Source organism: Spermophilus citellus (assembly GCF_964194105.1).
Source record: "Spermophilus citellus genome assembly, chromosome: 1".
Classification (NCBI taxonomy): Eukaryota; Metazoa; Chordata; class Mammalia; order Rodentia; family Sciuridae; genus Spermophilus; species Spermophilus citellus.
This window is the reverse complement of record NC_138182.1, coordinates 269,403,249-269,419,615: the sequence shown is the minus strand read 5'-3', so window position 1 is coordinate 269,419,615 and position 16,367 is coordinate 269,403,249. Positions and strand designations below refer to the sequence as shown.

At 38.2% G+C, this 16,367-nt stretch overlaps 1 protein-coding gene across 2 annotated transcripts in view; it reads right to left on the bottom strand.

The window, feature by feature from the left end:
- WDR70 (WD repeat domain 70) overlaps positions 1-16,367 on the bottom strand; it is a 335,155-nt gene that overhangs the window by 24,680 nt on the left and 294,108 nt on the right. For both annotated transcript variants that reach the window (XM_081284615.1, XM_081284616.1), the window contains exons 15-17: positions 5,379-5,479; positions 3,544-3,623; positions 1,339-1,455 (exon numbers count right to left, since the gene is read on the bottom strand). In XM_081284615.1, coding sequence (XP_081140741.1) covers positions 1,339-1,455; positions 3,544-3,623; positions 5,379-5,479 — 298 coding nt within the window. The remainder of the gene's footprint in view (positions 1-1,338; positions 1,456-3,543; positions 3,624-5,378; positions 5,480-16,367) is intronic.

The window sequence follows — 16,367 nt, the reverse complement described above, 5'->3', positions numbered from 1 at the left end:
TATTTTAGGGTACTGTAATTGTCCTAGTGGACAAGAATCTCCTTAAGGACAAGGATTTGTTCCCAACTGAATCCCTAACCACTAGCACCTTCCCTAGTACTTCAAAAATGTCCAACTTTTTAAAAAGATAATCAAGAAGAAACTTTTTAAAAGGCACAGAAAAATTAACTGTCAGAGAAGTTGTGTGGCCAGTTATTATTAGGGCACTTACAGGAAGGACAGCACTTGAGGCTGGGGTGGTGCACAGGTCTTTCTGAAAGCAATGGATTCATTTCAGGGAGGCTCAGAAGGCAAGGAATTCCATTTTCAAAAAACAGAATGGATAAGCATAAAAATGTGGAAAGAGAAATTCAAAGAGTGGGGCCAGGAGGGAACCAACAGTTTATCAGAAGGTCAGAATAAGGGAGACGTGAGGTTTAAAGCTACAAAGATGTGTTAGAGTGAGACATGGAGAACCTAAATAGAAGTGCACAGCAGGAAGCTCATGAAAGTTTGGAGACAGTAGCATCGTGAAAGCTAGAGGGGATGGAGATAAAGCTATGTATAAGATGATGGAGGTGGAAAAGCAACAGGAAGTGACTTGAAATACCACACCTATGAAGAAGGGTTCTGCAACAACCCAGGCAAGAATGTTATTTAGGAACTTTGATTAGGATAAAAATGAAAAAAGTTAATAGAAGTAGACACGTGAAATATTTTCAGTGCTGAAAGGCCAATAGATAGAGGTCCAGAGCTCAGGCTCAGATGAATGACCAAGTCAAAAGCTACAGACTTGGGAGCATAACACCAATGGAAACTACACAGGGTGATGGCACAAAGTAGAATTCCAGTGAAGGTGTGTGTTGTAAAATAGCTGATGCTGCTTTGCTTAATTCCGACACCCATCTTCAAGTGATTTGGGCAGCTCCATTTTCTCAACACTGAACTAAAGGATGGTCACCTTCTGCCTTGTATGAAACCTAAGCTAGCCTGGATTCTGGTCAAAGTGCCCCATGTTGTACATTAAGCCAATATTAGAGGAATGGTTTTAATGCCATGTTCCAAGGAGCCCCAGAGTTCTACTACCTACAGGGCTTAAGTTGGAGACAGCAGAAAGGGGCCCAGGCTCCCCCTCCCACTTAGCACAGTACATCTTTACCAACTTCACACACTGCAATTCTGCATTAGATCTTTAGGGGAAATGTTCTGGTTATTAAAAATAAAACATTTGAAAACATCAATCTAGTAAAATCTCTCTGAAGATAAGCAACAAGGACCAAAAGATTTTCCCATATCTGTATCAGTGACCTCACCCTGCCCCTCACCCCCTCTGCAGGTCACTAGTTGGATCATAGTCACCTGGGCCTGCTACAGGAGGTTCAGGTTTGTGTGACTTTAGGGGGTCCAGTCTGTCCTTCTCCAGCTGTTTCCTGGTACTCCGTTGGCGGGGCTCGCGGAACATAGGCAAGGCATGAGCTGCAAGAAGTCACAGTTGAAAAAATTCATTATAATAACAACTTTTCATCCAAAAACATAGCTGAAGCATGACTAACTGAAAGATGAAATGGAAGTCATAATGACAGCCTTCATCTAATAATAAAAGACAGTCTTACTGTAACCAATTAGCCAATTTTGTCTGCTACCAGACTCATTGTTCACCTCTCCTGGCAGTTAATGGCACTCAGGAAACACCATCAAAATCTGTCACAGAAACATTGGTGAGGATCCCTGTCTCCCAAACAATGGGTAACAATTAAAATTTAATTTCTTTGGTTTTGAAAAGAAACCCTATTGGGGACTGCCTCTTTATTTTTTATTACAGGACCCAAATGTGAGTAATGCCAATAGCTTGCCTGTCAGCCCCAAAGTTTCCTCAGATGCCTCATAAACACTGGACTCACTTCACACGTTTCTGAAATGTGACCACCTCTCAGGAGGAGTTGACAACACTGAGTAACCGGAAGGGAGGAGCACTTATCCCAATGAAACTGGGATAAAGGTTGCCCTGAATGCAGGGGTGCCTGATTCTCCTGGTATGAAGACTGATGGGGCCTTACCCCTCCTTCTACATGGTGCACAACACAAGATGATAAAAATCAAAGTTATATTTGTTCAATTGCTGTTGGGTGTTTGCTCAATCTCAGAATTAAATTTCAGAAAACAAAAGAGTATTAGAATTTAAAAGGTAAACAGAACAATATTCTGGGGGAGAGGGAGAAGATTACTGGAAGGAAATATTTAATAACCATCTTATTCTTAGCCACCATAATTTCAGCCCTTTCTCACAGATTAAAACTTCTTTTAAAAGAAAAGAGTATCAGGATAATGAATATAAAGGTTTAAGGAATTTTTAAAAACTAATGAAATATCTCTAACACCTCAAAACCGCTTCCAACATCCTCTCCTACCCTTTACCCCTTTACTGCCAAGCTGGGCCAGACTATGCTTGCTTCGAGTCCGGGGAGCTGAGAAACAGCCACTTGTCACTCTGTCAGGCAGCACAACACACAGTATTTTTAGGAGGGGGAAAAATAGCTTTTCACTTCAAACGATGGCAGGAATTTAAGTAGGCCGCGTGTAATTACATGAGCTGGGCTGGTTATGACACCGACTTTAACACTTCTACTCTTGCAAAAAGTGTCATGGGATCTCATGACTGATCATAAGCTCCAAAGGACTTGGTCTTATGTGAGACCCACCACAAGGGAGAAACCCAGCAGTATAGCGCCCCCTGGGCTTTACAGGGAGACACTGAGAAAGTCCACAAGGCCACTCACTAATAATTGCTGTCACATCCTAGATTTCCTTCTAGACATCACCTGTTACAGGTCAGAGGCCATGGCTCTGGGAATACAGATCTGTCAGATTAAAGAGTTTGTGTAACAGAACTGAGAAAAGTCACTCTGCCCTGGTAAGCTTTCTGTTCATACCCCTGATTGTTATTTTAGATATAAAGCCTCCAGATTGGTCTAGCTCATGGTCACACATTTCAGAGGGAACTGCAAGAGACCCTTCATCTAGTCTCCAGGCTCTCCTGATGAATTTCAGTCACTCAACCTCACATTGTCAGTCCACAGTGCAACAGGACAAACCGGAGACTCCTGATTCTATTTTTGGTACTGGGGACTGAACTCAGAGAAACTTTACCACTGAGCTATATCCCCAGACCTTTTTTGAGAAAGGGTCTTGCTAAGTTGCCAAGGCTGGCCTTGAACTTGTGCCCCTTCTGCCTCAGTTGTGTAAGTCACTGAGATTACAGGCTTGCACCACACCTAGCTCCAGGCCTCCTGATTCTAAGACCAGCACTCTTTTCTCTTAATTCATAGAATAGACTGTTGTTCTTTAAAAGACTGCCATAGAGCAATGCAGTAGGCTCATATAGGTTCTTCACATTTGTGTTGGAAGGTATGTGAGGCCATGATGAGTCACAAGCTGAAGGGGTTAGGGGTTATGTGATTTGTGCTTCTATGCACACGATGGGAAGTTTTGTGATATACACCTGAACTCTGAGGGCTTTTAAGAGAGAGGTAGTGAGACATATGACTGAGAGGCATGCTAACTTACGAGTGATGATGTAGTCCTGGGTTAGAGTCTCAGCTTGTTTCGCCTTCCGCTGAGTTTTAACCACACATAATTTTGCTCCCCTGAGGGGTAAATAAAAAATTATTTTATTTATTTGGTTTTAGGAACAGAAAGTCTATGTTGAAAGCATCAGATACTTAGAGGAACACACCCCGTGCACGGTCTTGTCAAATCCTGGACTTTCTGAGGGAGAACAACAGATGGGGCCTCAGTGATAGGGATTATTAAACTAACAGACATGCATGTCTGTCAGAGGTCACTACCAAGTAAAAGGGCTAGAGAGGTATGAGGGCACCAGGACACAAGTTAAAAAAAGAAAACCTATAAAAGTTACTTAAAAACTTAATATGCTAAAGAAATACTAACAAAATTAACCACCCTTTACATATTAAAGGCCATAGGGTTCAACATTTATATCCCAGATGGAAGCAGCCTGGGTGGTCTACACCCCAAGTGGCGTATGTCCACATATCAAATACAAAAGTACAAGTGTCTGGAACAGAGTTGGCTTGGCAGTATTGCCAAGGGGCTACAGCCCAAGAATGTGTGGGATCAACCAAAAGTGTGCTTAGAACACATTACTTCACCTTAGCCATGCTGAACTATCCCTTTTAGGAGAAACAAATATAAATAAGCAAATTTCTTAAAGATTTCAAATAAAGATAGCACCCTTCTTAACGAATTCTTCTCAAATAAAGCTTATCACTTTCACAAGTGAAATGACGCTGGTTTATACTAATAACATTAGCATTTTCAATCTCTTTGTTATGAAAAGAAATCTTACTTATTCTTAAGTATCATAATATATAACTTTATTTTATAGGGTCAGGTTCCAACTCTAGCCCAGAAAGGATTAGGGATGTCTTCTTCCACATACAGCAAAATTATGGTCAATGAATATTCATTTAATAAGAGGATGACTTTCCTTTCCTCAGAAAGTACATGAGACTCAAAACAGGTGAATCTAATGTGAAATTTTTTAAAATATGTTTTTAGATGTTGACAAACCTTCATTTTATTCATTTATTTATTTCGATGCTGAGAATCAAACCCAGGGCCTCACATATGCTAGGCAAGTGCTCTACCACTGAGCCACAACTCAAGGCCCTAACATGTGAATTTTAATTCCAGCTATCTGATGCTCCCTCTAAAGAAAAATCAGTGACTGTACCATAAGAGACAGAAATAAACCATCTTTTTGAAAGTGGTAACATATATCTATCCTTGTGCCCAAAGAAAATGGAAATACCTGAGGGACTGACAGCCTTTCCTGAAGTTTTCAGACCTTGGAAAAACACTAAAATGCTTAAGTTTGACATCTGGGTGGCCTGGGGATTTGAGGGAAAAGCACTTGTGTTGTACCCTTCTGCTAGCAGAGAACAACCTTTCCAAACATCCAAACTGGTTACCTACTAAAAGCCAAAAAGAAAGGTAACAAAATGGACAAGCCATTCCCATTTCCTGTAAGTGGTTAGTTGCCTGCTTTGTTAATCCCTCACATGCATCACTGCTAATGCCACTGTCCAGGGTGGTATGCAAAGTGGGCAGGACTTGCTTCCCCCTTGCACTCAACATTTCAGCTAAAGAACTGCAAATCCCCAGGAAACTATCACTTTAAATTCAGTATGGATCAAGGGTGATATCTAAATCCTCTTTAAAGCACAATGCTAGGAGTTTGAGGCTTTACTCTGTGTCAGCTGCATTTTCTAAAAGGGTGCTCCCCATCAAAGGGGGAAATAAATAAAAGCAGGGGTGAAAAGAAGCCCTCCCCCCAGTTGTTGGCATCCATCTAAAACAGGTGATACTTAATGAAATACCTCTGACTCTTATTGGGGTCATAATAGACCTTCGCCAATCCATTTCCAGTTCCAACCATGATCTGGTTCAACTTTGGATGCCACAGACAGCGCACAACACTCTGAAAAGCAAAGGCATGGAAGTCAATAAAGAGGCCTAATAAAAATGGGGAAAATCAAATATCATTCTGATAATAACCTGTAACTTTTAGGACATCTTCTAAATTATAAGGTTGTATGCTTGAGGCTAGATTCCATTCCATCACTTAAGATGTTCTCTTCCTGACTTACCCGTTTTCCTGACAGCCTTGAAACCACAAAGTTAGGCTGCCCAGCTCCATTACCATGTGAGGCTGGCATCGGGAAATGCCGAATCCGCATGACTCAGTTACACTTACCACTGCAGATTTAGATCTCAGTGTTTCACGCTTTTACACATACAATATGTCCCTCTGGACTGCAGATTGAGACCAGGTGGTTACTGTTTTTAGTTTACAAAGATTCAAATCTCATGAAGCTTTGTTCAGAAGGAATACATATTGGTAGGCACTTAATAATCTCTATCTATGAGATAAACCGGCAGGGCATTGGCAGAAGCAAAACAGAGGTACACAATACAAAACTTGATATTAACCTAAACAAAAAGCTGTTTTAAAAAAAAAAGTTATGGGAAGCTATGATCCTCTGAATTCACTTCTGAAGAGGAAAATAAGTGGTGTTCCAGGGTCATAAAGAACAATGAATTCTGAATGAGAACTGCAACCTGTTTTTAACTTTTGTCTGTAGTAAGAGGGCAGAGGTGTGAGGGATAGCATGAACAGAAATAGAGGGAAAAAAGATGAAGTTAACATTGGCAAGCAACAACACCATGTTTTGGTCTCTACAGCACTACTCTGGGAGGGCAAGAAATAAGTGGAAGGATTAATTCAACATTTATTAATAATTGCTTACTCATTAAGCTATGCACTAGGACTGAGGGGAGAAAGGGTAAAAATTAGATATTGCCATTTTATGATTCCAATGGTAAAATGAAAATTATACAACTTTTGTGACCTATCTACCTTGGGCTGATTTCCTTTAGTTCCTTGTCTCTAACCATCCCACAATTTCATTAAGACAGATTATCTGGGAATCTCTAGATCCCTTTTGATAGCAATTCTCTCATCCAAGTGGCAAAAAAATATGCATATAGTTAAATGGCTACAAATCCTCTGAGATTCCAGAAAAGCCAAGGAGGAAGCTAAAAAGAGCCTATGCAACTACTAATTCCTGACAATACTCCAGGATAGTGCTTCTAATCTCTGCACCAATGAAGAGAACAGAGTTGGTCTATGGGAAAAAAAAATCAAACAAAAATGTTTGTGCTTTTTCCATCAGTGGAGGAGAAATTAAGTTAAAAGGGCAGGTTTTCATTTTTTTTCTTTTCCTACAGCTTTCCTTGAATCTAGGATGCCTGCTACTCAATGTCTGCCAACAAGTGCTAAAAGATGCTAAGAAATACAATAGTGACTTCTTATTAATAGAAAAACTTGAAAATAATAAATTATATTTAGTTTGACAGTTTGGTTTTTCCTTCCCTTCTCTTTTTTCTTTTTTTTTTTTTTTTTTTTGGTTATTGCTTCTTTGTACATATGTTTACAGAACCAACTTTAATAGGTATATGTATAAAATTCAAATTTTCTCCTAATAAAACTGCTCCTGGATGGTAAGGTAGAATTAGGTACAACAATAGTTCACAAAGTGCAAACTGATTTCTGCAAAGTACAAACTGATTTCCAGGTGCTCTGCCTCTGGGACTAATTTGAGAACCATGGCTAGACCACTGGAAACTTCCTGATAGTCACAGCCAGGTATATGGAAACATGAGAAGAGTCACAAACATAACTTCCTAACATCATGCTTGTGTAACCCTATTTAATAGAATAAGTTAATCTGAGCCAAGACTCATCTCTTTAAAACTGTTTAAATGTCAACACTACTCAGTCCACCCTATTTAAAACACAACTCCCCTTACTGTTTTTTCTTTTTCTTCCTATAATGCATCATCTTTTCACAAAATATTCATTAATTAATTATGCTTTTGTTTTCCTTGCCCACCAGAATATATGCTCTATGGCCAATTTTGTTTTGTTTGGCAATGTATTCAAAGTGCCTAGGGTAGTGTTCAGTGCACAGCAAATGTGTCCTGAAGGAATAAATGAAAAGCTACAGTTCACCCTAATTCCATGACTAAATGGGATCCTTTGCTAGGTAGAGTGGGCAACAATTTACAAGCTAAAAACAGTACACTCCCTGAGGAATAATTTGATTTCTCCATATAATTATTATATTCAGATATTTTATAAATGCAGCCAGATTAGTTCTTCATAATGTAGTCCCAGAGAAAAGATGTACACTAATAATACAAGACAATGAAAAGGGGCTTTTCAGTGACCCTAGAAATCTCAGTCACATACAAATGGCCCCAGGACATTCTTAAAGATATAGTATTAGAGTTATTTCTCTTCCTTGGTTCTCCAGAGGTCTGGCTAAGCATCTAAGATTACTGGTGCTCAAATATGTTTTCAAGTGAGCAGGATGCAGATTTGGAAAAGATCCACAATGTAGGCCTGATAAATTCCAAGACACCCAGCCAAACAGGCAGTTTCCAGGGGCAGCAGGTTACTGTTACTCTCTCCCTCTTTGCTGAGGGTGTAAATGTTAGAGAGAGGCAACTACTCAGGCCAACAGACCAATATCTGATTGCTTTCCAGGGAGTCCAAGGGCACTGCACCTCTATTCCTGTACACAACCTTGATCCTCCAGAGTTTTAAGGCATACATGACTGGTGAGCATATAAGCTCTTACAAAGAAGCCCATTTACCCTCTTTTCATTCCAAAGCAGAGAGAGGCAATAAGACCCCTTGAGCTAAACAGTCATTCCAGAGATCTGTCCACTGTGGCAATGAGTCACCAAAGTAGCCAATGAGGGGCCTGTGAGCAGTCTAAATTAGGCAAAGGATACTTAAAGCTCAATTACCCTAAGACTGGTTATTAATCAAATACTACAGGGATTCCAAAACACAGAACGAAGAAACAGAATTCAAAGTCAAAGGTGGGTGGGCCTTTCTTGTTTATTAATATTTATTGTGTGTGTTTAGCTAACCTTTGTAAACTTTGCAGCTAATGCGGCTCCACACTTTGTCCTGTCAAGGAAATGCATCTTATAGCAGAGAGCTGGCCATCTGCCAAACCAAACAATCCCTGAGACAGCAGCAGGCCTGAGAAGCAAGCAGAGCTGCCACGCTGCTAACTTGTCAAACATTCATACTGGGCTTTGCTCAACAACAATGGACACGTGCCTGCTAGAAGCCTAAGGAGCCATTAGAAGACAGATGAGCTATAAATACTTAGAGTGCAATCACTCAGTCAACCAACCAGCCCAAACTCCCTCATCCTGTTCCTCAAGAGGTGCTTCTTTGGCAAAACATTCAGATCTACAGATTTACTGAGTAATGCAGCAGATGGAAGGTAGGAAGCACATGCGAGTCAAAGGATCAGGGAAAAACATCAAGACACCAGATCTATATGATCAAAGGCAACACCCTTACATTGCATCATGAGATTCAAATGGTAGAAGGCCACTGCAATGCAAAGAAGTAGATTCTGAAATTAGCCTACATATTTTAATATGATCCGCTTAATTAAATTGATAAAGCATTTTATTCTGGCACTAATCAATTTCATCTTACCAAACTATGAAGTTTCCTTTAGCTGCCAAAACTGAACTCCGTTTTAATAAAAAATTAGTTTTACCCTTTAAACCAAAGCCTACTCTCATTTTAGCTTTAGAACTTGGCGACACAGAGCAACCATAAATGGCCCAAAATTTACTGAGCTCCAAGAGCCACTAGGACATGATAACCAGGGTTGGAGGCTACAAGTAAGATGGTCAGAAGGAGTTATAAGAACTGAATGTGCTCAACACAGAGATCTCTCCTCCCTGGAGAGACCAAAATAAAGGGGGGAGGGGTGGGCTGTGAACAAAGAAGCACTGTGTACAATCAGCAGTGGCACAATTCCAATAAAGGAATTTTGAATTACCCATTAGCAAAAGTGAAACGGCCACAAAAAATTCCAAATAATTTATTTCTGTGGTTTTTGGTTTACTTTAAGTGGAATCATGGAAGAAAATAAAGAAAGGAGGATGAGGAAACCAAAGAGAGAAATGGGCTTATATTTTAGGACATAGTAGAAAGGGAAATATTAGGTTTCCAAAACTTAATTTAATGAAATTGAGCCCTCACAACAATACTTCAAAATTATTAATCTCATCCAGTTCATGGGTGAAGAAACTGAGGCTTTGGGTGGTAATTTTTCCAAGGTAACATGACTTACACATAGGGGACCTGGTTTGGATGGGAAGGTTTCTCTCATTCCATGGTTCATTCCCTTAAAATACTTAACTATGCAAGGTCCCTTTTGAAAGATGGGGAAGAAGGAAGGTGGGATATTTTTCATCATTTCCAAACTCACCTAACTTAGAAATCTTTACAAGCTTATATTAAAATATAGCTGGGGATGGGAGCTGGGGATGTGGCTCAGTGGTAGAGTGCTTGCTTAGCATTTATAAGGCCCTGGGTTTATTCCCCAGAAACTTTGAGGTGGAGGGTAGTAGATAGTATCACTAAAGCCATAAAAACAAAAGCACACCAGTTCACAATGTTACTATAAAAGAAGTCAATGCCTGTACAACATCTTAGATGTCTGTATTGTACATATCCAAACACCACCCTCATTCTACTATACATGCTAAAAGAAGCCCAACATCCTTCATAATTTTATGCCTTAAACATGATTATGTTGAAACACCATTTCCTGATCCTTCCCAGCTGCTGACCCACACTGTAAACCAAACTCCATCTGTTTTTTTCATGTTTGGTTTCTGTTATAGAGTACAAGAATAGTTAAGCTAACACAGTGATTCTTGGGAGAACAAGCATTTTTAGATCTTTCAAATAAAGAGCCTGACACCTGTCTGTGAAGTAGAATGTCACACAATTTTGTAGACTTATATTAAAGAAGACTTATATAAAATAAGCCTTAGAGTTATGGACATCCTTAGGACTATCCAATATATTTGAATGACCATGGGTGCAATCTCCAAAGCTGAGAATACAGATCAAGATTTGAGCCCAAAACAAATACAAAGAAGGCTGATTAAACCAGGAAGGTACTGGAGAAATAACTTTCTTCAGATTTCCGTAAGCATGAGACTTAATTTGTGGAGAAGGAAAAATTGTTTTCTATATTAAGCTTGGCCAGGGAAATAGAAGAATTAGGTGGGAATTGCTTCAGTTTTTTTCAGGATATTTGTCCTGTCCTTGTTCCCTCCATTCCTTCTCAAAGCCTGGCTTTTCCAAAACTTGGGATAATTTTGCAGCCTGAGTGGATCAGGGAGTTTGGCCTCTTTCCTCTAAATTCAGACAGAAAATCTGATGAGTAAAACTCTGTCTCCAATAAATAACACTCAAAACACCCACCTGATCTCCATGGAGATATCCCTGAATGCCAGAGACTAAAGGCAGACATTTCTGTAAATGAGCACACGCCTTTTTCCCTTCCTCAATCCTCCAACTCCAAGGAAGCCCTACCATGGACCAGACTTTTAGCAACTGTCATCTTGCTGGAAATCTCTCATATCAGTCCCAAATAATTCTCTATCTGATAAGCCAGACACAGAAGCCCAATGGTGACAAGAAAAAACGCCACAGAATTTTAATGTAAAGGTCAGTACAGAAAAACCAAGCAAGGAAGTATTGCTCAGCACCTGCTATAAATATTTGATACAGATACATAGATTATGCTTATAAAATTGGCATCTAATTATCAAATTAATTCCCATAAAACCCATGGAAAATGCATTTATTAAAATCTATTTACTCATAGTCTAGGCTCTAAAATTAAGGTAACTACCAAATCAGCAAAAATCTGGAACCTGGTAATTGTCCTTGGCACTAAATAAATCACATCTGTATCTGATAAACTTGCCTAAAGAATTTCATCACAAGAAAAAGTTCTCAGAGAAAATGGAAGGTCTCTTGGGTAAGAAAATTAAACACAATTTTCTTCATCTAATTCAAAACACTAAATGTTAAGTTTGTTCCAATTCTGTTACTTGAGAATTTATGAAGGCAAAGAAAGCACAAATAATGACTGAAGAAAGTCTGGTAATTACTCTTATTAATGCTATTCTGGGAACAGGAAACAAACAGGAAGCTGAAGCTGGAGTCCACAGGGTGAGCAACATAGGTGGGTGGTCATCTTCAAGGTTCATATCGTTCAGGCCCCATTCAGGGAATCCACTGAGAAGCAGCAAAAATTCCCACTGGTGGGCACAGAATGGGTTACAGGACATGGAACCCTCATGCATGAGTAGGGCTGAGGGCACTAGAACTTCAGATTAGTTACTTCCAGCAAAATCAGTCATATCTGTGTATATTACATATTACCATTTGTCACAGGGACCAGGTTGGGGGAAAGCTTGGAAGCACAACCTATGCACATCTCCCCTAAACCAATCTACACAGATTCAGGCCCCTTTCCCTTTCTCCATTTATCAACATTTGGAGATGGAAATAAAAATAATAACCCCACTCCTTCATTTGTATGAACAAAGCACAAATACATAAAGTTTATCCAATTCTTAGATAGCAGATAAGAACTATATGCATGCTTAAGTCTTTAAAATTAAGTATGTAAAACCAAAAACACACAGGAAAAGCTGAATCTTCCCATATAGAAAACATATAAAATGTTATTTATATTAGTGTGGTACAGATCAAGATGTTTTATATGTCATATTCTTTTATTTAGCCTTTTGGGGGTCTCACAACTCCTTCTCCTAGACTATGATCTATCACTCCAGGAAGGGACAATCACCATCCTGGGATATATGCTAATTATAGCCCTCTTTCTTCCCCACACTATATTTAATTGTGAAAGTTTGGCCAGAGTTCTGATAGAACAGCTGGAAAACTTATTACCTAAGATCATTTATCACGTTCATGTTGGGAGAGAAAAATATGTCAGGAAATCTTAAAAGACACAAAGTTCTTTCCCTGGCTCATCAATGCACAAAACATATGATGCTGGGATCAGACGCTGGAGCACTCATCATTATTGTGTTATATGTTTACGCATCATGTAAAGACAGTGTCTCTTTCTGAGATCTCTAAACTTCTACAAACCCAGGTTTTTATGTCTCTCTGATATTTTATAAGGAATTAAGTATATTCATCCCTCAGGTTTATTATCTAGTGGTTGATTCTTCATCCAGCTTTGCCATTCATGGCCAATGTGTCTATATAAGGAAAAGTAGGTAAGTTTAAACACCTGTTAAATAAAACATAAATTCTTGTGCAGAGAAGTAGAAAAAAGTTTCTGTCTAAATAAAAGGGAAACACTGACTATTTAAATGGTTCTGAAAAACTAGAAATTGAAGTAAAAACCATTTACTTGGAAATACTGACACCAATAAGTAGCTTGTTACTGATATAGCCTGTTACGGGACTAAATGCACTAGTAAATTCATAAACTATGAAACTTGACAAGCCCTCCTTCTGGTCCTCTTTCTTTTGTTCATAAAAACTAAGGCCCCACATGATTGGCCCTTCACTTTACACTGTAACTTCCCAAATGTCAAAGAGATGAATATAAGAAAAGATACCTTATTATACAGGATTAAAATTTGGAATCCTATGGTAAACATTTCAGAGAAGAGAATGTTGAATACAGAATCTAAGTAATTGCAACTGCAAATTAAGAATCTACTGTTTAAAAAGACAAATTTACAAAGTTGGTTTTTTTAAAAAAGAAAATAAATGAAGTGATAAGCATATCAGTATGTGTCTCCTAAGGAAGAATAATGATTAGACTTTTTTAAAAAATGTCAAATTCCCAACAAATAATTTTTACTTCACAGCACAATGTTTAATAAAACTAGGGGCTGAGGATGTGGCTCAAGTGGCAACGTGCTTGCCTGGCATGCGGGGGCACTGGGTTCCATCCTCAGCACCACATAAAAATTAAAAAAAAATAAAGATGTTTGTGTCCACTGAAAACTGAAAAATATATTTTTTAAAAAAATAACAACTAAAAATAAATTATATTCATTAGAGTTTAAATTACCAATATTTTAAGCAAGGGTGGCACATTTGAGTTTCCTTCATTGAACTCAAAACACAGCTATTTTTAGTAAGTGTGAAAAAATGATCATCAATCTCAAGTTGTAAAGAAGCAAAAAAAATTAAATGTGCTCTCCTTTCATCAAATCTAAAAGCAAATATATTTATTCTTTGAAATTCCAAATTAATTTTTCAAAACTATAAAAAAGAAACAAAAACAAGAAAAAGTGAGAGGGAATAGGTCAATTAGTTTAAGTCCCAATAAGAACATATTACAATAAAGTAATAAAGCAAAATCAGCAAAAACATTTTCACCATATATCAACTACGTGTCATGTGTTGTACCAAGTATTAGGAATATGATGTCTATATACACACACACACACACACACACACACCACTTTTAGCCAAATAAGACCCTTACCCTAATTTGTTCACAGGAGAATTTAGAAACGTCTTGGACGAAATTATCAAAGATAATAGTAGTCCTGAGAAAAAATGATTCACAAGGAAATGTTAACCACAAAAAAAAAAAAAAGAAAAAGAAAGATTAAGTTTAGTTCACTTAGACAAGAGAATACTGAACAGCAACTTTATAATCTTCAAGGAAATAGAGGATGTTGACCAGCTGTTCTCCAAGTCCATGAGGACCAGAGTCAAGGATGTAGGCTCTAAACATGAGAATGTGAAGTAGAGGGGTTAAATGTGAACTCTTTAGGGAGGTAATAAAATCTTCTATTAAAAGTAAGCCTGATTCTTATATACGAGAGTTAAGTCAGTTCTCAGGTAGGCAAAGAGACAGACTCTGGAAAACACCGAGAGCAAAGCACACCTAACAGCAAACAGCAGCTAATTAAGCAAAAGCCAGTAGCTCCACCTGTGGCATAGTTAGTCAAGGAAATACACGGTCAGAGTAAGAGAGGTGACTCACCCCAGGATCAATGACATTATTTTATTTCCTACCATGTGAATATCCCTCCAAATGTGCAGCTAACTCACAGGCTTCCTCCAGGGCACATGTGCTGGAATTTGCACTGTTTCATTTTGTGCTTTCCATTACAACTGTAATATTTTCAGTGTAAAAAAATGCTTCTAATTGGTTCTGGGTAACAGAGGAAACACACTCCACTCAGTCTCTTCCTCTGAATGAGGTTATAAAACCTTGACAGGAGGCAAGGTATACTTACTTAACTCTGAAAAGTAAAAGCAGCAGGTAGAACAGGGAAGAAGCCCAGAATGAGAGGTACCACTAAAGAGAAGTAAGTTTATCATTCCCTAACTCTGGTCCTCCATAGAAAAAATACTTTTGAAATTTAAAAAATAATAACTCTATGATGTATAAAATATCAAATTTTAAATAAAGATAGTATCAATCCAACTGAATTTTCCTTTTTCCTCAGACTCCAAAACAGGTTGGTACAGCATTGTTGATAATCCCATTTTTATTTAAAATGTTAGTATTTTATTCATCATGGATTTCTCACATTAACAGACTTTTACTATAAGAAACTTCATTATTTTAATAATAATAATAACATCTATGATGAATAAAATATCAAAAATTTAAAGATAGCTTTATGGCACTCCCTTGCTTCACACTAGTTTTCTCTGTCTTAACTTATACCTTACTCTATTACAGAAAAATTATCTTAAAATGTGTCGTAGACCTAAACATAAACAGAAAAGTGCACAACTTCTAGGAGAAAGCATAAGGGTAAAAAAAAAAAAAGTTACAGACTATATGAGACCTTTAATGACATTCTTGAAAATACAACACAACAGGGATAGAGAAAGGTCAGGGAACGGTTAGGAGTAGGGGCTAGAAGAAGTGAGTGTGACTATACAGGGATAACAAAAGAGGAGTTTTGGAGGGTTGACAGAACTGTTCTGCATCTTCATTGTGTTGATGGTGATGACACAAATCTACTCATGTGTTTTAAAAAATCATAGAACATAGTACAATTTAAACACAGTACTATTTTTAAAAGGCCAATTTTACTATGGAAGATTTTTTTTTAAGGATAAAACAGAATGAACACTAAGTTAGTTTCTTTTCCCCTACATAGAACATCTCAAAACTTCATAAGGCAGATTTTAATAGCTTAATAACAAGGAAATCAGTAGGTATTTTTTCCCCTCCTCTATTCTCATGTGCCTACAGATGAGCATTAAACTATATTCCTCAAATCCTTAGTAATATTGTCCTGGAACCTCCATAGAATGGTACCTTTAGGTACAATGATTACAGGAAGAAATTTCATCAGGTCTTAGTGACATCAGCTCCTCTTGGACATTGTGAGGCTAACTTAGCAGGTGACTTGAGCCGAGTTCCAATTAAGTTTAAATCATGCATGTATGATGCTTACTTCAGGAAAACTCAAGAAAGCGTTTGGTGGGCTGGGGAGATAGCTCAGTTGGTAGAGTGCTTGCCTTGCATGCATAGGCCCTGGGTTCAATCCCCAACACCACAAAAATAAATAAAATACAAAACAGGGATGGGTATGTGACTTAGTGGTCGAGTACCCCTAACTTCAATCCCCAGTATAAAAAAACATAAAAGTTAAAAAAGAAGAAAGAAAGTGTTTGGTGTCTTCATGGTGGCCTACTATTCCAAATTATGAAGGCAGTAAAACTGCAAGGTTGTTTCACTTCTTTTCTTCAGTAACTAAAACAAACAAACAACAATAATAACAACAAAAAACTGACTGACCATTGTGCCTTCTGATGGTGAAACATCACCCCAGTGGCCATGCTGGAAGCACTTGACCTTTGAAAAGACAGGGCTGGTGAAGAAAACACCTCAGTGCTGTTGGTAGATTTAGACTAAAACTACCATCTTTCTCCC